Source organism: Miniopterus schreibersii, assembly GCF_964146895.1.
Source record: "Miniopterus schreibersii genome assembly, chromosome: 5".
Lineage (NCBI taxonomy): Eukaryota > Metazoa > Chordata > Mammalia > Chiroptera > Miniopteridae > Miniopterus > Miniopterus schreibersii.
The window spans coordinates 48,305,920-48,326,806 of NC_138106.1; the positions used below are offsets into that span (position 1 = coordinate 48,305,920).

General features: G+C 39.7%; 1 protein-coding gene across 6 annotated transcripts in view; it reads left to right on the forward strand.

Moving 5' to 3' along the window:
* Positions 1–20,093, forward strand: part of PARP9 (poly(ADP-ribose) polymerase family member 9) — a 28,729-nt gene extending 8,636 nt beyond the window's left edge. For 5 of the 6 annotated variants that reach the window (XM_081139167.1, XM_081139169.1, XM_081139171.1 and 2 more), the window contains exons 5-11: positions 1,216–1,443; positions 2,495–2,713; positions 6,641–6,701; positions 10,435–10,812; positions 13,944–14,080; positions 14,703–14,877; positions 16,232–20,093. In XM_081139167.1, coding sequence (XP_080995293.1) covers positions 1,216–1,443; positions 2,495–2,713; positions 6,641–6,701; positions 10,435–10,812; positions 13,944–14,080; positions 14,703–14,877; positions 16,232–16,518 — 1,485 coding nt within the window. In that variant the 3' untranslated portion in view covers positions 16,519–20,093. The remainder of the gene's footprint in view (positions 1–1,215; positions 1,444–2,494; positions 2,714–6,640; positions 6,702–10,434; positions 10,813–13,943; positions 14,081–14,702; positions 14,878–16,231) is intronic. The other variant, XM_081139170.1, reaches the window with a different exon arrangement.
* Positions 20,094–20,887: the final 794 nt, after the last annotated feature.

The following is a 20,887-nucleotide window of genomic DNA, read 5'->3' on the forward strand; positions in this document are numbered from 1 at the left end:
TGGGTCCTAAGAAGGTTAGTGATAGCAGCAAAGTAAAAAGGAAAGTTGTGAGAACAATGATAGAGCTTAGACATGTACTGTATATAAGAAAGGTTAGAACAGGAAATCATTTGGGGGTCTGGAACAAATTAACTCAATTTACATTATTTCTATTGGGAAAATGATTCGGTTTTTAAACAAATCACTTCTCGAACAGCCTTCGGAATGAATTAAGTTCAAGAACCGAGGTTCCAATGTATTTATTTGATAAGTCATTAATATGCCAATTTGAAATTAAAGTGGAAACATCCTGATTGAATAACTTGTTCCTTTAACTAAAATTTTATTGTATTTATTTATTGCCAAGAACATTAGGAACCTTAAAATTTTTAAAGGGGGCCAGTTCCCCCAAATTGCAAATTCTGATTGTACTTTCAAAATGAAGCATTAATTAACATCTATAAGAAATACCTAAGTTACCCCCAAAGGGAGCCAAAACCATCAAGATGATTTAGGGGGATTTGGGCATGGTGGATGAAAAAGATTACAACCCTTTTAGCACAGTTCTTACAGCTAAATAGGTGATATTACTTAAAATGTAAATACAGCCCATATGAATGTACAGTCTGTTTCTGAAAGGACATACGAAGAACTGGTAAAAGCATTTGCCTATGGGACAGGTGGGTGAGTGCGGGATCTGAGGACCCCACTAAGATGGAGGCCTACTTTTCACTGAAGATTTTTTGGTCTCATTTTTACTTTCTTTAACCATGTACTACTAAACTTAAAAAAAAAAAAAATAGAAGGTAGAAATTTCCTGAGAAATTTTACTTCTGCTCTGTTTAAAGCAAAATAGAAAATTCACACAAAAATAGCAAAAAGAGATGACAGTGGGGCAGGGAATGAAACCATTCATTAATAAAACTTAAAATAAATCACAGGGAATGCTCAGAATCTGGGGATATGGGAGGTATAAGCCAGCAAGGGGCTGACAGATATTTGCAATAAAAATTGTATCATCCACACACCTTACCTAATTACTGAATAGGATAAACAGACTGATCAGATGATCGTTCTTTGGAAATATGAGTTTCTATCCATTATTAAATGGTATTTTTTGTGAATTTAGGATCTTCAAAAGTATTTTTCAAAGCTCTTCAGGGATATAAAGATTTAAATTAGTCATTTAACAAAAAGTAATTTAACAAGGAATCTTGTCCATTTTTCCCCTTTCAGACGGATATAATTGTTAATTCTGTTCATCCAGAATCTGGTATCAGATCTGGTCCTGTGTCAAAATCAGTTTTACAAAAAGCAGGAAATGCAATGGAAGAGGAATTTATCAAAGAACAGAGTCTGAAATCTCAGGATTCCCAGCTGCTACTGGTCACAAGAGGATTCGGATTGTCCTGTCAATATATATTCCATGTGTTGTGGTCTTCAGAATATTCTGGACAAGTTCTGGTAAGGTCACAATAAATTTATCTATGTAGCTTGTAGTCTGTGTGGTCTTTGTTGAATTTCCATCATGCCATTACATTCATGAAATATTGTCAAGTGGTATAGTCCCCATTTTCTACCACTCCTGTAAACACCTGAAATAATGAATAACTCTTGTGGTCTTAATAAATTATCTTAAGAAGTTCAATCTAAAATATTACCTAATACATGTCTAAATTTTAAGTGGGCGTACCGCCAATAGGCACAGAAACATCAGTCTGCACACCCATCCACCTCACCACACTGTGACCCTGTAGGCCGTTTCCCAAGTGGGCCCGGCAGGCAGCCTCTCCATATTTCCCTCCATCTGTTAAATTCCAAGAGGACCTGGGATTTCCTTTCTAGCACCATGCTGGTCAAACTTAACTATCTGTGGTGCCTTCCCACCTGCCTTAGTCTATATTTTGTCACCATTTCTGGTTCTTTCCTGGCTAGAGGGCCCTGTAACCCCAAATTGGTCCTCCAGTCATCTCTACCCCTCAGTTTTCCAAGGTCAACCTCCCGGTGTTAGTATTCAGTTTGGATGTTGAAACATTAAGAGAAAGTTTAAATCTGCCAAATATACTAGCACTTCTCAAGGAGAAATTACATGACAGACCTTAAGTGACACTGAATAAATGCTGCTTGCTTATTTTAACCTCTGTTTCCTTTATGAAACTCCCGGGAGCTCTTTATGTTGACCTGGAAGTGGCAGGTGAGCAGAGATAAACTGGACGGGTCAGCAAGGCCACATAAACTGGGGAAAATCATGGTGCCCAAAGGTCCTGAATAGCACATAAAGGACCACTCAGTTACTTCAGTTTCTTCAGCCCTTTCGTTTTTCATCATTTAACCTTATAGCTGTAGTGGGTTCCCTATGGAGTGGGACTTTTCCTGCCCTCTGAGGAGGCGTGGACACAGCCCCTAGGGAGAGTGGAGATTAACATTGTTAAACATGGGCAAGATCAAGGGGTAAGTGAAGTCTTATTTTTGATTTGAAGACTGATCTTAAAATTGTTTTTTTCCCCCCCTACAGATATTGAAAAATGCAATGAAGGAGTGTTTGGAAAAATGCCATGAGCTAAATAAAACTTCCATTTCTTTTCCTGCCCTTGGAACTGGACTCATTGGCATTAGGAAGGAGAAAGCAGCAGAGATTATGTTTGATGAAGTTTTAATGTTTGCCAGAAACTCTTCTGGTAAACCGCTAACTATAAAGTTTGTGATCTTGCCTCAAGAACTGGAGACATGTAAGGTAAGTTAATATCTTAGAAATGTCCTACAGTTCGTTCGTTCATTCATTCATTCATTCAGTCAGTCAGTCAGTCACATCTGTTTAGTATCTCCAGTGTAAGACATGGGGCTAAACTGTATGGCGTGGTGATATTCTAATTTGGTGAAATTTAACTTTTATAAATTTTCCACTTCAAGCATAGTAAAGAACGCCATTAGAGAAACCATGTTTAACCGACTGCCTAGCTTTCCTCTTTTCCTTTGTTGGCACTTATTCTTCCCTCTGGTCCTTAAAGGTAAGCAAACTCCTAGTTTCAGTGCGGGGTCCTGTGCTCCTCTCTCTTCTTTCTTCCTCTAAGAACACAGCTGTTCTTAAACTTCTGCCATAACTTCTGCAGAATCCTATCTTCTGAGCCAACTCCATCCCCAACCGTCATCCCCAACTCTCTCTCATTTCCACTTAGATACCTGACTCTCATCTTAAATTTAACATATTTAAAGCAAATTCTTTGTCTTTTCCCCTCCAATCAATCAATGTCTGTGGGCCAGTTAAGTTCCTTATTTGTACCTCAGTTTCTTCAGCTTTAATATGGGTATAATAACTACCATCTTAGAGAGCTATTGTGAGAATTCAGTGAGTTAATACATGTAAAACACTTAGAACAGTACCTGGCATACAATAACTCCTGTCATATTAGCTGTAATGAGCTGCAGTTCACTTAAGTGCTGAACTGAATACTAAATTAAGTGAATTATTTTTTTCCAATTAGAGTATAAGTTTTTTAACATCAAGAGTATATGTAACTACTTTTGCCATGTCCCCAGTATTGCCCTCAAATTCAATCTATTCTTTCTTAACTCGTCTGTAGGTGACTTCAGAAGGAAATCAGCTGTGGTCTGACACAAATGGAGGGACATGTGGGGGGCAGGGGCAAGTGTCTATATATGTCTGAGTGCAGAGATCTGGTGTCCAGCTTCTTTCGTTTTCACTGCATCTCAGCTTTTTGCTTTCAAGTGGCCAGGTCAGCTGAGTTTCTCACATGTGAATAGGTCGTTGATATATTCAGCATAATTAGTATTGCTGTGCTGCCTTTAAAGTGCCATCTCTGCTTTATTCTCGCTTAGCTGGCATTTTCAGAAAGGACTTTAATGATGTTAAGGAAAACTAAAAAAGAAATGAGAGAAGATACATTACCTTACACTAGATTTTGAAGACATTAAGTTTCTGATTCTATCTACAGCAACATGGAAGTGCTAGTGCGACCTCCCAGGCGTGTGTCTGGGTTCTGGGTGTAAAGGGCCTTCTGAGTGCCCGGCCCAGAGTGGCTCCGAACATTAGTCCTGTTTCCCTCTCTCAGCCTGTCTCCATGTGGGTGGTTGCCATTTTATCTCCTTGTACAGGAAAACAGATTTATATTGGTTCCAACCTGCTCTTTCCAGGAACAAGTGTAAAGGTTCTTACTCCTTTTGCTGCCTGACTAGACACAAGGAGGTTTGTAGTGTTGCTGACTTCAAACTATCAGTGTGACACCACTGAAGGTGGAGTTGAGAAGACATGTGAACAATGGGCTCTTGTGAGCCATTGTCAGCCTCTGCCAGCATACCACTGTGTCTCGTCCCAGCCGACCTGCAACAAGGTGGTGAATTACTGCTTCTTGACAAAATGAATCATCCTGTCCTTCAAATGAAGTCCACCAGTTCCCCCAAGCAGAGGACTATAACTGGGCCCACATAGGTGTTCTGAGTATATTTTTGTACTGTTCATGAAGGACCATATCCCTACAAGAGGAATTAGCCACATCTAGAAAAGAAGGTTCATTCTTTCCAAACTACAATAAAAAATGTACATGGAAGTTCAATAAATGTAGAAAGATTAACCACAGTCTGAGGGCTGATAATAAAAATAGCTGCCCTGTATTACATCAGCCAAGTACTGTGCTAAGAAACTCATTCCATTCTCCCCCCAATCCTGTGATGAAACCACTGTTGTCATCTCCGCTTTACAAATGGTAAAACTATTAACCCAGAGGTTAATAATATACACACAGCTAATCAAATGGCCAAACCAAGATTCCAACCTAGGTCTGTCTGTCCCCAAAGCCTGTGTTCTGAACTACTAAAGAAAAACAGAAAAAATAACTTGAGAGATGATACATCTTTCAGTTCTATAACTCAAAGGAAAGGACTATGTTATACAGTAACTTACATTATACCCTGACACTGACCATCCCTTCAGGTTTTTTTTAATATCAACCCTATATTATATCCATGTGGAAGTATGATGAGTGTGCATGCATATGTATACCCTCTGGCCTTCTGATAAACACAACTTTTCTCCCTAAACAAGTCTTTCAGTGAGGAGTGTGTGTTCAGAGAGGTCAGAGGGCAACTTACACATTTCTCTCAGCGGGTGTTACCTTGGCAAGTCCCAACAGTTCAGAAAATGGCTTTGTCAGACATCCAGAGATGACCTGACTCAGGAAGAACAACCTACACTAAACTCGCAATAAGGTGATACTTATATTCACACTCATGAATTTTCCAATTCATGAATGACAGTGAGCAAGTAACTTCCCAGCTGACTGAACTGCTTGTGTTCACCAGTATTTCATGGTGATTAGAGTCCTGGTTGGAGCTGAGTATCTGTAAAAGGTGATGGAAAATCATTCATCTGTTGAGTTAACAAATATTTATTGTGTATCTACCTTGTGCCAGGCATTATGTCTCAGAATAAGGAACACCTCTTTAGGAACACACTACTAACGTCCTCACATTAGGCATTGGTCATTTGTGGACAGAGCTGGAAAAACTGCCAAATTCTTGCCATATTGTTCCACTTTTCCAAACTTACAGACCACCTGCTTGTTATCTACACATTTCTTCTAAGTTATTATACTAATTAAGTTACTGATTTCTTTCAAATTTAATTCAAAAGCCTTGCCTGATTGACTTCTCACCCTGCAACACATCCTGACATTTAAAGGGACTTTGAGAGAGAGCTGATTTTTATCCATTTTGTGTTGGCAGCTCTTCTTAATCTATTTATCAGCAGACGATGTTATCTTATTTGTTTTTTTCCAAGTTTTTGGATAGGGAGTGCAGGGAAATGCCCCATAATGACCTCTCCAGGTACAAAATATGGTAAGATGGAGGGCTTTTTGCTCTGGAAATAGCAGCTGCAAATATAATTCATGAAGAAAATGCCTACAGATTAAGAAATTTTATTGTTAAAGTTTCAGATGCAAAGCAAAATCTAGCTTTCACTTCATTATTTACCATCTTTTCCATGAAGCAATTAATGCCAATTGTATCAACTTTAAAAAAGGAAGACGCTGCTTATGGTAATTCCAAACTCTAGGAGAGATGAGATTTTTTGTTTTTGTTTTTTGAAATAGACAAATCTTTGTCCATAGACTGCCATGTAATAATAATTACAATAACTAACATATTGAATATTTACTAAGTGCCAGATACAATATTAAGCACTTTATAGGAATTGATCATTTATTTGATCTACAGAAAAAGCAATGTGTATATAACTTTTTAAATATGAATTTATGTTATTAATTACAAGAGCATCTGCCTGTGTATATTTCTTCTTCAGGGCCATATCCAGAGCTTTAGTTCAGTGCCTAACACACAATAAGCAAGGCATTAATATCTGTTGAATGAATGAATGATAATATTTGCCTTGGAATATACGTTCTTCTTTTTTATACCAGATTTTGGTTTTCTTTCCATTTTTCCTATACTTGTTTCCCCTACATATTCAAATAGGTTGTGGCGCTGTACTTGCTGTTCCCCAAGATTTTCCTACAGGCCGCTTTATATTTGTAGCAGTGGAAATGGGGACTCACAGAGTGGATGAGGTCAAGTGTGGTGTGTGCAGGTAGAGGGAGGGATTTTGATGACATTGGTTAAAAGCCCTGTTCTGTTTTGCTTCTTGTAGGCTTTCATGACTGCAATGGAGAAGAGTAAGTCCAAGCTGCAGCCTCCCAACAACTACAGTGGTGAGTAAGAAATATATGGGCCTAGAAGTAGCATCTCCCACCCGAGGCTCATTCTGTTCTTGGTCATCTAAACTAGTGGAGGGAAGAAGAATAATAAAGAAGCCAAATACATTTCATTGTGCTCCTGCTTAGATACCAACCTGCTCTATACCTGACCGAGTTCTTGCTCAGTCCAGTTTTACGATATGAGCAGAGCGAGGCAAAGTTGCATTAGGTAATCCACAGTGTGGATAGTTCATTTACAAATGCTGTGTATAATTTTTTTCTAAGAAGAAGTTCTGCCCTTCAAAAGCTGACTTAGCCAGCACTCTTTCTACTTTGAATGAGCAACCATCTTAATGGAGTTACCCTTTAATAATTATAGAAAAAACATCTCAGTAATACCAGATAACAATAAATGGATTAATCCAATGCTACCCAAACCTAAGTAATCACTGGGATCATAATGGAAGCTTTAAAAAGCAAGCACACCAACAATCGTATGTATAAGCCCCAACTCTACAGATTCTGATTTAGGAACTCTGGGTCTGGGCCAGGCATGTGTATTTTTCAATGCCCCCTTTTTCAGTAGTTTTGCTACTGAACCACGTATGGGGATCACTGGAACTAAACCAATCCTGGTTGTTGGGAGCTGGAGAATGTTTAACTTTGTCTTATAATTATATTCCTTCAGTGGAGTTTAGGTGAACTGAGATGGAATTGCCTCATGACAGCTAGGTTGTGTACATCTGAAATAGTCTTTTCATCTAAAGTATTCGGTAGATGTTAAGAACACTAGACATTCAACCAGCAATAGAAACTGTTAGGAGATTTCCCATTAGGGTCAAAATGATTTGTTTATACCTTTTAATAGAAGAGTTCAGTTATGGATGTTCAGTGGTCCAGCAGTGCTGGAAATAAAGGGGGTATTTTAAGAGCCCTGGTCTGTGACTGCACTTCTTATGAACCTGTTTATGTTAATCTGTAAAATGATAATGGCAGACTGTTGTGAGGATTAGAGATTATGTATGTAAAAATGTTCTGTAAATTGCAAAGCATGAAATAAATGCCAGGGGATAAATAATGAATGGACAAACTTCCCTTGTAGCCAAGAGGAGGGAGAGATTCCTTCTACTGCAAGGGATCAAGAAGAGCTTCATGGATGAGATGGTTCTAAGCTTGGCTTTGAGGATGGCAAGGTTTTCAATGACCAGAGTTGGTAGGGTGGGGCACCCAAGGTGAAGAAAGCCCACAGAAGCAAACAAACACAGCGCATGTTTGGGGATGCTAGATAGCAGGAGTTTTGGGTGGGAATAATATGAAAAAGAAACATACAAATGTTGCTGTGCCATTTATCTGAATTATGGAGCCAGGCATTATTACCATTTGCTTCAGTAATTCTTAAGGACATCTATAAAGGAATTATAGCCCAGGACAATAATTGACATTAATAATGACGAATGATGATGATCTCAGATTATAAAGGAAAAGTTAAACCGTTTAGGAAGGCAGTGTGGTTCCATTAGAAATATTTAACTAATAGTTAAAATTAAGTATGTTTTGGTGTTAGAAGAGTATCCTTTAAGTGATCTGAACAATGTAGTTACCTAGAACAGTTCTTATTTCATGATAGTGATAAATAAATTATCAACATGTATTGTTTTTATTTTCTCCTGAAAAATAATGTAAGCTCCCAAGCAGAACAACGGTTAAACCTCCCCACCCCCTACCCCCCTCACCAAACCCTGCCCAGCCGGGCATGACTCAGCAGTTGAGCATCAGCCCAAGATCCAAGAGATAGAGGTTCGATTCTGGTCAGGGCACATGCCCGGGTTGCAGGCTCAGGGGGCGTGCAGGAGGCAGCTGATCAATGACTCTCTCATCATTGATGTTTCAACTCTCTCTCTCTCTCTCTCTCTCTCTCTCCCTCTCCCTCTCCCTCTCTCTGAAATCAGTAAAGATATATTTTTAAATTAAAAAAACACCCCTACACCCACACTCACACACACACACAGTTGTCTAAAACATTGGTTTATATTTTTACTCAGTGGGAGACCATCTTCCCTCTCTTCTAGGCCTGTCCTGATACTTTTTCATAGTTCCTGGTACCACCCAACTACTACATTAGGTAAAATATGCTAATTGCCACTATTGTCCTGGGATCACTCACTGGGAGGCAGAATTGTGTGAGCACTGGAGTCAGACTGCCCACACCTACTAATTCCATGGCCACCACTTACTAGTCTTAAAACCATGGGCAAGTTACTTACTAACTCTGAATTCATTCCCTCATTTGTAAGATGGGGCTACTAATAGTATCTATCTCATTGGGTTGTGAGGATTGAGTGACATATGTAAAGCTCCTAGAATAACACCTAGAACATAGTAAGTTCTCAACTTACTTTTTCCCCCTCAAAATATGTTACTGAGATTCATCCATGTAGCTAAATTCACTACTTTTCATTGCTATAATATTCCATTGTTGAAGGACACGGGTTATTTCCAGGTCTTGGCTGTTACAAACAAGAATGCAAACTTCCTTGTGCACGTTCCCTGATACATGTGTGCCAAAGTTTCTTTACTATGATTACAGGAGTGGTTGTTTACATCAATCATGAATACGAAAGAATGCCAGTTGTTCTTCACCCTTCCCAACACTTGAGATTGTCAGACATATGAATTTTTGCCAATCTGGTAATTTTTTATATTCCTGGTTACCAATGAAGAGGAACATCTTTTCACACGTACGTGGGCCATTTGTGTTTCCTTTTCTGTGAATTCTTTTGCCTACCTGGCTACTGGATTGTTTCTTTTTTTTAATGATTTGAGGGAATTCTTTCTGTATTTTAGATACTGCCTCACCTATGAATTCTCTCTCAACTAGTCCATCCCCCCATCACTTTGGTGTGTTTTTTTGCAGTTTGGGTTCAGAGCCACCCTAATCCATCAGCAATTCTTCTCCTTCTCCTTCTCCTTGTTAATCCTCACCTGAGGATATTTTTCCCATTAATATTTAGAAAGAATGGAAGGCTGGGATTGAACCTGCAACCCAGGTACATGCCCTTGACTGGGAATCGAACCCTTCCGTGCGCGGGCTGACACTCTAACCACTGAGTACACCAGCCAGGGCAGTGATTCTTCTTCTTGATACATATCTTTACTCCTTGTGGAGGGGGTTGCAGAGAGAAGTATACATGATGGGTATGAATCAAGTTCCATTTCCTTTTCTGCTGGAATATACTGTGTCCAGCAGCAGGAGCTGCTAAGCTCCCAGCTCTGGTTGTGCAGGTGCAAAAGGTCCTGTCACACACAGATAAGATGTAAACAGGAATCCTAGGTAGTGGAATTACAGGTATTTCCTTCTTTCTTTCTACTTCGATAATTTTCCAGTTTTTCAGCAATAAACATCTATTATTTTTACCACCAGAAATACATTTTTTAAAGGTATTTTCAATCTTTAAGCTCTACGGCTTTCTGAGATGTTTGAATCTGTAAATTGGTAAATGCAACACAGCAGGGGCAAGACATGATAAATCCAACCTCTTACAAGCTAACTGTGTTCTCAAGGAAACTGGAAACTATACATTTAGATTTCCTTTATACCCTGCACGGCTCTCAGAGATAGTACTTAATTGAAGCTGCTGTGGCAGACCATGGTGACAATATCCTGGGGCAAACACTGGCCATGGCGTATTGTTCTGCTCTGGTTTAAAACCCACCAGTCTTCTGTGGTTGCTTATAATAGTCTTTTCAGTCCCCCAGGGAACCAGAGAGAACCAAGAAAATGGGCTAAAAGCTAAATCTCCTGCCATCAATCTGATGGGATCTAACCGGGATAAGATGTTTGAGGCCCAAGAGTGGATCCAAAGGACACTGGCCCACCAGGACCCTCACATCATTGAGAATAATCATATCTTCTACCTTGGAAAAAAGGAACATGACACCTTGTCTCGGCTTCAGGACATCTCAAGGGTCTCTATCTCAGAGGTTCTCAGTCTGGGAAAGGCAACTTTAGAGATTAAAGGAGCCCAGCCTGACCTCCTTGAGGTGGTTCTAATCATTGAACAAATGCTGTGTGAAATTCAAGAGGAAATGGCAAGAAAAAAGGAGCAAGCCCTTTGGAGCTTGTCAGGTGAGTAACTTCCTATGAAGTTGGAAAGTCAGCTCTCCCAGCTGTCCTTTTGGGTGTGATTATGCATATATATATTTGGATAAGAGGTATATTAGAAGAGACAGAGAACAAACTATGTAGGTTCTGGGCTAGGCCATAAACTTTTATAACCATTTTGGGGCTCTGTTTGTAAGAGCAGGGTTAATGAATAGTAAATCAACACACACACACACACACACAAAATTGAATTTACTTATGATGACATGGATTGCCTAAGAGGCAATTATCTGGAAAGCCTGGAGTAATCCATTCCCTGGCAGTGGGGGAGGAGGGGGTACATCTTTAATTCTGCAGATGGAGCATTCAAATGTGGACACATTCCACTTGATTTTTTTAAATTGAGTTTTATTGCATTTATTTGTTGCTGGCAACCTTAGGAACCCTAAAGTTACTTTGAGCCTTCTCACCAAAGTAAATTATTAATTGATACTGTTAAGTACACACAAGCATCACCCATTTAGTGGGGCAAAATCCATCAGGATGACTAGGAATTCGGGTCTGGAGGGATCCTTTTAACATAGCTCTAGAGCTAAGTAGGAAATTATACATTGAAAACACCACCTTAGGAGACAGAGGCTTATTTCATTCATTTATTCAATTAATGAATATTGCATCTATGATATGTACCAGGCATTGTTCTAGGTGCTAGATATACATGATAAAATGGACATTGTTTTCACTCAAAAATCCAATTGGGGATATAGAGAAGCAAGCAGGGTTAGTTATGAAAGAGGGTGAAAGTGCTCTGGGTGCACTTAGGAGAGGCCCCTAACCCAGATTTGGGAGGTCGGGGGAAAGCTGCTAGGTGGTAGTGTCATAAATGGGAACCTGGCTCTAGCCAGTTTTGCTCAGTGGTTAGAGCGTCGGCCTGTGGACTGAAGGTTCTCGGGTTCAATTCCAGTCAAGGGCACGTACCTCAGTTGCAGACTCGGAGGGGCGTGCGGGAGGCAACCAATCGATGTGTCTTTCTCACATGGACGTTTCTCTCTCTCCCCCTTCCACTCTCTCTGAAAAACAATGGAAAAAATATCCTCGGCTAAAGATTAAAAAAAGTCTGTCATTCATTAAATAAATAGAAAACTGAAGGAAAGGAGACCTTAGTAAGGCAAAGAAAGAAATTTTTAAGAAATCAGACCATAGTAGGGCCTAGATTATGCAAGACTTTATAGGCCCCATGAAAGGATTCAGTTTTTCTTGAAACAAACGGGGAGCCTTAAAGGATTTTAAGCAAAGATAAGGTCAGACTTGTATTTTAGAAAGATCACTGGTTGTAACATAGAGAATGGATTTAATACAGAAATTCAGATGCAAAATTTCAAAGAATACCTTATATTCACCATGTGTTTATAAAAATAATGTAGACAGAAATAGTCAAAGTGAGTGGGAGTTTGTGGTAAATGTTGTATCCACATTCCATAGAAAACCCAGTGCCCAAAAACATGGACAACAATAATACACAAGAATGAGACCCAAGATTATGATTTCTACTTAGCTTTTTAAGTGTAATGTCTGTGGATATGTAAACTGACACTGATACCTCTCAAGAGAACAAGAGACAAAAAAATACTGATCTCCTGTAAAGTAATGCTTATGGCATTACTTTAACTGCATTTATAAGGTTGGCCCATCCTCCCAGCTACTGGCAATTTAGTTGTGTAAGTCCCTTGTTCTGCTGCAAGGTGGCATTTTTAGTAGCTGATGACTAAGCATACTATTCCACAGCAGCAGTCCAGAGGTTCATACAGACTCATCCTCTCTTAATCAGATTAAGATCATCACTAACAAAATGGATCAGTTTGAAATGAGCTATTACTGCAGAGAACATCAATGATCCATCAGAATGATAAAATTTAAATAATAGAAGTTAGGCATCTCCTCTCTTTTATGTTGCTCTTTTAATACTTCTTGGCAAGCTTTTCTGACAGCAAGAGTTTGTAGATTTTGAGTCTCCAGTGCATGGCATGTAATAGGAATTCAATAAATGTTTGCTGAACTCAAGTCAACTGAACTTAATACTGTACTTCATCAGTGCGAGCTATTGCTCTCCAGTTTAACTTAGTCTCTTCCTTTGAAATTTCTCGGCTTTGGAGTTCCTTTGCTATGGAGTTTTGTCCCTCCTGCCTTCCAGATTTACAACTTGACCTTCAATTGAGTTTCTCTGGACTTATCATCTGTTTTTTGTAGTTAAATTCAGCCCACTCAATTAGATAATGTGCTGGGAATTAGGTCATTTTAGTATGCTTGGTCTAAAGTCAAAACTCAAACTGAAAGAAAGCCTTTTCGGGGAGTTTCCATTTTGTCTACCTGTATATTTAGTCCAATAAGGAGCTTCTTTGGACAATAACAGGTTGTCCCTTGAACTTAAAAAAGGAAGGAAGGAAGTTAAGCAAGAAAGAAAGGAAAAAAGGGAGGAAATACATGATACAATTTACTGTTAATCTCCAAACTTTGCTCTTCTTGGTTGTGTGGTGGCATATGAGTGATATATATGCCAAATATTCTGCCTTGCCCCCTACAGAAAGTACTGATGAAAGCCAGGTTTATAATCTTGGATCTCTCTACTTATTAGCTGTGTGATATTGGGCAAGTCACATAAGTCTCTGGGTTTTAATTTCCTTATTTGTAAAATTGTGGTTGTATTTGTAATGATCAAATGAGGTAGAGGTGTGAAATCTCTTTGAAAACCTTGCTTTGTTATATAAATGGCATATCGTTTTTCATCTTCCTTAAAGTTTTCTTATGCCTCTTTTTTTGTTGCTGGGCATCTTGACTTAAAATGCAAACATTTCCTATGAGCATCACAATTATATATCATCATTACAACATTAGTGGGGGGAGATATATTAATGTTCTTTTTTTCTCAGCCTCATAATCCAAATCATCTGAGGGCAAATGTATTAATCCTCTTATTTTTTCTTATGGCATCTCACAGTATTGTAACTCTCCTTGCCTGCCCTAAACATATGAGGCATACAGTTTAAACTGGCTAATCTATTCCTCCAAATTTCTTTAATTTGTTTCATCAAATTATTTTACAAACCTGTTGCCTCTTACAGAGCATTGAAAAAGAGTTCTGTGTTGTTCATTTTTAGGACAATGGACTAATCAGCAACCAAAGCACCAAGATGAAATGAAAGAAAATAAGTTTCTGAAATGTCTAATGCTTTCAGCTCCAGAAATTCAGGATCAAAAGAAACTGTTTGAAAACTGTGGTTTGCACGTTTTAAAGGTATACATAATTAAGGGAAAGATTTGACTTATTTTGCTATTAATCCACTTGGTTCTGTAGCTGAAAGAAAACACTTACCTGCTGATGGCTCTAAGCTAGCTGCTCATTGATCAGGAATTTCAGAAATAAGGCTGAGAGGAGGCTAGAGATGGGCAGGTACTAGGGTATAGCTGGAATCAGGAGGTAGAAATTCAGGATGTATAGAAGCATAGATCAAGATCCAGGAAAAAGCTGCCTATCTTGATGCAAAATAAAAGAACTGGTATAGCATTTTTCACAGTGCATTATTATAATTTTTATCTCGCATTGAACTAGGAGCTTTCAGAGGGCAAACACGGTAAATATATTGTTGACCATTTCATTACCAGTGCCTGCACGTGATTGTTCGGTGCATTTTTATTAAATGAATTTGTCAAAGAAAGGACAGGGAATTTTGAAGAGATAGAAGTCAAACTAGTAGAAGGTTGGGGCCAGGAGAGACTCTTAGTACTTTGAAATGAAAAGCAAATTGCATGCAAAGGAATATGCACATAAGTGCCTTTATTTTTGAAGCAGTGGGGCAGGCCATTTAAATAGTAGTTCTCCAGTCTCTTTTTCAGTTTTTCATCCCCTTGGGTTCTAGGTAGAGAAGATAGACAACATGGCTCTCATGGCTGCCTTCCAAATAAAGAAGAAAATGATGAGCGAGAGAATGACTGGGAAACCTGTGAGCCACAGATTGTTTCAGCAAGTCCCACAGCAGTTCTGCGAATTGATAAGCAGAGCTGGCTTTCAAAGAATGTACTCAGTGCCCTGCGGTAGGTGTCAGCCCCTCAGTATTGCAGCTACTGTGTGTGGGAATTGGTGAGCAGACATTAGCAGAGGACTCACCACAAATAGCATTAGTTGCTGTGATGAGGGGATCATTTGCAGCTAGGATTTAGTTTCTATCAACTAGGAATGATGTTTCTCTCTCTCCCTCCCTCTCCCTTCCTCTCTTTGAAATCAATAGACATATTTAAAAAATAATAATTGTCTATTATATACATACCTGCATACATATCATATACATGTCTGTTCAGTTGACTTTGTTCTGAGCTTTGTCCTCTCTGCCCCGGAGGTAACAAGTAGCAAGAACTCAATGGGTGGAGGAACAGAGAACAAGAAGAAACTCCCAGGAAAGAAATCTTTGATTTTTTTAATCTCAAAATATTTCCTTGCCACATAAAATTGTACTATAATTTATCTGTTTACATATGGGGAGTTCCCTTTTATGAACTTCTGAAAATAAGGATCACGTCTGAGTCATTTTTGAAACTCTAGAGCTGTACAGCCCAGTATGGTAGCCACAAGCCAGCCACATGTGGCTGTTGAGCACTTGAAATGTGGTTAATCTTAATTGAGATACACTGTAAGTATAAAATACACACTGTATTTTAAAGACCACTACCAAAGAAAAACATGTAAAATATCTCCTCAATAATTTTGCATATTGATTACATGTTGAAATGATAACATTTGGATATAATAGGTTAAATAAATTTATTATTAAATTAATTTCACCTGTATTTTTTTACCTTTTTTTTAATGTGGCTACTAGAGAATTTAAAATTATATACGTGGCTTACATTGCATTTCTTTATTTTTAAATATGTTTTTATTGATTGTTAGAGATGAAGGGAGAGGGATAGAGATAGAAACATCGATGAGAGAGAAACATCATTGATCGGCTGTCTCCTGTATGCCCCCTACTGGGGATCGAGCCTGCAACCCGGGCCTGACCTCTTGGTTCCTGGGTTAACGTTCAACAACTGCGCCACACCAGCCAGGCTTACATTGCGTTTCTATTGTTGAGTGCTGCTCTAGAGCCTGATACAGTGTTTGGTTAAGTTCCAAGTAAGTGTAAAGAAAGAAAGATGGAGGTGAGGGAGGAAGGGAAGAAGGGACAGTAGGAAGGAAGGAAGCTATATTTAAATGTAAGCTATTATTATATTGATGATATCAGTATTTTGTTTCAAGGGAACAACTTTGGGTCTCTTTGCTACAGACACAGGAACTTGGGACCAGAAAGTTGTGATTATTTGGAGGACTAGAGAATATATATTAGTACCCAAATAGGCAATATGACTCTCCAGATCATAATAACTGTTTACTTTTTTTTTCTTTTATCAGACCCAAAGTATGGAGCTGGCATATACTTCACCAAGAACCTAGCATTCCGGGGCAAGAAAGCATCTGCCACAGATAAGCTGATCTATGTGTTTGAGGCTGAAGTACTCACAGGCTCCTTCTGTCAGGGTCATCAGGAAGATATTATTCCCCCACCATTGAGTCCTGGAGCCATAGATAGACATGACAGTGTGGTTGACAATGTCTCCAGCCCTGAAATCTTTGTTATATTTAGCAGTGTACAGGCCATGCCCCAATACTTGTGGACCTGCACCCAGAGTCCTGTATAGCCAAAAGAGCACTCATCAAAATCAATGATGCTGGCGCCACAGTCGAATTGGGGGAAATTCTCAAGAGGCAGTCCTATTGATTTACCTCCATATCATTTTAACAACTGACATGGCCTTGCTTTGGAGGAACTAACCAATAATGACCATCGATGACTCAAAGGGTGGTTTGAATTGTCAAGTGGGTTGTCTGTATGGACTCATTGCGTTAGAAGGAACCAGCTACATACTACTGGCATCTTAGTCTTTGTCTCCTGGGGCTGGGATAGATAGATACCAACTAAAACACTGTCAGGATCATCCCTCTCCTTCAAGTTGTTCTTTCACCTCTTTTACTATAGGTAATATCAAAAATGTTTTACATATAATGAAGAGACTTTTCTAGTATATAATCCAAGTCTTTTATTTTCTAAAATGATGAGAGTGTGACATTTTAGGACAGAGGATGATTTTAGATTTTCCAGATAATCTTATATAGTGCTCTAGATATCAAAATAAATCACCTTTGCTTTGAAAAATTACACGTAAAATGAAATTATTTTAAGTGGAAGGACATCAAAAGGCTGATATTCTACTGATAACCTGTGTGGATTCAGCCATATCAAGCAATACCACTCAAGCACCACTAGGCCAAATTATTAATTAACCATGTATTTCTTGAGTATCCTTACAATCAGTATTCTGAACTCTATATCTAATTGATTGCTTATCTCCATTTCATTTAGCTCTTTTTCTGGAGACTTCTCTTGTTCTTTCATTTGGGGCTTATTTTTTGGTCTCCCCATTTTGGCTGCCTGTTTGGGTTTGTTTCTATGTATTAGGTAGATCTGCTAGGACTCTCAGTCTTTTTGGAGGGTCTCTGGTGCAGGCCAATGTCAGACACAGTTTGTCACAGGCCCTTACTATCCTGTTTGGAGCTATCAACAACCCTCAGCTTGAGGTCTCCACTGCTGGGGCTGGGTGCGTTTGGACAGGACTAAGATGCCCACCAAAGTCTGCTTTTCCAAGGCCCAGGTCCAGAAGCAGATCAGGCAAAGACTCAAAGCACTCTGAGGTCTTCCTCTGGCTGCAGGCTAATTAATCTGATTCTCTTAATGAGCCTCAGGCTGTAGAAACTCCTCTGGGTAATGAGAGAGGCTCTCCAGCAGGGTGGGGCAATTGCTTCCCCCCTCAGGCAAAAGCCGTAAATTGTCTGCCTGAGAAAGATGCCTCCAGAGTCTGGGGAATAACTCGGCACAGGAATCCAGACGAGGGTCCCCTGATCTCACTCTCCAGAGCCCACAGCCCCAGATTCTCCCCACACAGCTCCAGTCCCCTCTGTCCTCCCTCTGCTGGAGCCCAACGTGAGTGGCTGCACGCGAAACTTTGTGCATTGGCTCTGTAAGAGGGTGCCTGCATTTTCAGCCATCCCTCCCTGGCAGACAGAAACCCGGCTGCTTTTCACAGCCAGATGTTATGTGGGCACCTTTCTCAGCTCTGGTGCTTTTGGCTGGGAAGCCCAGCCTGGGCTTCCAGAGTCCTCAGTGGGAACCCCCCACAGCTGAGATATCCCTCGGGACCTTCAGCTGCTGCCTGTGGGAGCCCAGCCAGCCCTCTTGTGCCTCCACACTTCCTACCAGTCCCTATGTGGTCTCCACTTTTCCTCCTTGGTTATGAGGGTGCTCTCCAGCTCGTTTTTAGTTGCAATGGATCATTCAGGATGGTTTTTCTCTATTTTAGTTGTAATTCCAGTTGGTCCCGGGAGAGTGTCAGTGTAGCTTCCACTCAGTCTGCCACCATCTTTAATCCAAGCAGCCATACATTTCTTGACCACCAGATGTTTTTCAGTCACTTTCTGGGTGCTAGGGATATGATGCTGGACAAGACAAATGTCTTCATACAGCTTTCAGCCTGAATAATTAGAAAGGCAGCTATGGACAAATGAGGAATTACAGATTCTTTGGGAAAATGTAAGGGGGAGAGGGATCACGGGTTGGGTGGGAAGGCCTTCTAAAAAAGTGAAACTAAAGCAGGGACCTGAAAAATTTGTTAAGAGTCAGATAAGTCGGGTGCAGCAAATAGCGAACAGAGTCAAAGAGTATTTATGCAGAGAGAATAGCTCTGTGACTGTGCCCAAATTTGGCTTCAGTTCTGCAATGTAGAGGCCAGCTAATCCCTCCATGCATCTCTTGCCTATTCTGAAATCCATATTTCTCTATGCTTCCAAACTTTTCTGACTCTCACATCCTCAACCTCTTGCATGAACACACTTTCCTTCTCATCTTGCCATAATCAGCCTTATTCCTCTTGAAAAAAGCATGCTTATTGTTTCATATGGTACTGCCCTTGGATTGGACAGGAGGACCCTGCTGCAGCCTTCCTCTCGCTGTGCCCATCTCCACAAAGTGAGGGGTTGGCATGTTCATGTATACCTCACTCCTAAACCAGCCAGTAGGTACCTGGAACCCCCAAATTTCCTGCCTAAACAGCTCTATGTCTACTTACAGGACCTGATGGGCCTCTTCTTGGGTCTCTCCTCTCAAGGGTGGAATATGCCACAGTCTGCATCAAGAATGGCCTCAGGGTGACTGTTTGCAGGGATGGGGCTTGGACATGAGTCTCAGGTATTCATGTGCCTGTGGATGATGCCTGTGGCTCAGAGCTGAGGATGACAAGATAGCTTTGAAATATCGAGCATATGTTTAATAGGGATTTCGAAAGAGAATGGAGGAGAAGCAATATTCACAAGGGCAAGAACAAAAGAAAATCCATACCAAGAAACAGTGAAACTGTAGACCACCAAAGAGGCAATCTGTAAAGCGCCTAGAGAAAACAACCAGATAATCTACAAAGAAATGACAATTAGACCGACGGCACAGGTCTTGTGGTAGGCAGAATAATGTCCTCCCCAGCCCATTGCAAAGATATCCAGGCTTTAATCTGAATCTGAATGTGTTACCTTACCAGGCAAAAGGAATTTTGCAGATGTGATTAAGGTTACCCTTCAGATGAGAATATTAGCTAGACTATTCAGGTGAGCCCAATCTAATCACATAAAAAAAGTAGAGAACCTTTCCTAGCTGGGTCAGAGACATAGCAGCATGAGAAGGACTTAATGCCCTGTGCTGGTTACGAGATGCAGGGGGTTATGTGCAAGGACCAGAAAGAAGCTTCTAGCAGGGAAGGGTAGCCCCCAGCTGACAAACAGCAAGGAAACTGATATCTCAGTCCTTTAACTGCGTGGAATTGAATTCTGCTTATACCTGAGAGAGCAAGGAAGTAGACCGAAAAGGCTTCCAGAATGGAGTGAAGCCTGCCAACACTTTGATTTTAGTCCAGTGAGGCCCATAGCTGACTTCTGACCGACAGAACTGTGAAACAATAAATCTGTGCTCTTTTAAGTCACTAAGTCATTGTAATTTGTTACGGCAGTAATAGAAAACTAATACGCTTTTTTAACAGCAATAATAGAAACCTGAAGACATTAGTATAATATTTTCAAAGAGGCCGAGAGAAATTAACTGTTAACCAAGAATTCTGTATTTAGCTAAACTTTTATTTTGCCTTAATTTTTGAATAAAGACACTCTCAGACCATCCAAAAACTGAATTATCAAAGAGACTCTCATTTAAGAAACTTAAAGGGTAGACTTCAGGAAGGAGGGGGGGGAACAAAAATTGAAGCTGCAAGAAGGCATGATGAGCAAAGAAATGGTAAATACGGACACACGTAAACAAGCATTGTCTTCATAAAACAGTAACAGGAACTTGGAGAGTAAAATAAGAATGAAATAAAATACTGAAAAGTGAACCATGTAAAATGGTAGAGTAATGACTACAGTTAAAGGGGTTTAAAGGCCTTGTGTTGTTCAAGAGATTAGAGTTAAATTTCTTAAACAGATTAAGACTTAAGGGCAGCTACTATAAGGAAAGAAATAAAGTATCTAACTTCTAAATAGTAGACCTAAAAAAGGGAATTTAATTGTAGGTTTGATTCCCAGTCAGGGCACATGCCCAGGTTGTGGGTTCAATCTTAGTCAGGGCACGTGTGGGAGGCAACCAATCGATGTTTCTCTCTCTCCCTTTCTCTCTAAAATCAATGAAAACATCCTCAGGTAAAGATTTTTTTTTAAAGGGAATTAAAAAAAACAAAAACTGGGAAAGCAAGGAAGGGGGAAAAGGGAATTAAGGGAAAATAAGTCAGACAAACAGCACAAAATGGTAGAAGTAATTCCGAACACATAAGTGACCAAAGTGTGTGTAATTTGGACTAAACTTGCTAGTTAAATCACAGACTGATAGATTGGGTTTTAAAAATCCAACTACATACTGTTTACTGGAGATATAAAAAGGTATTAAAATACAGAAAGATTGAAAATATAGAAAAATGTAAT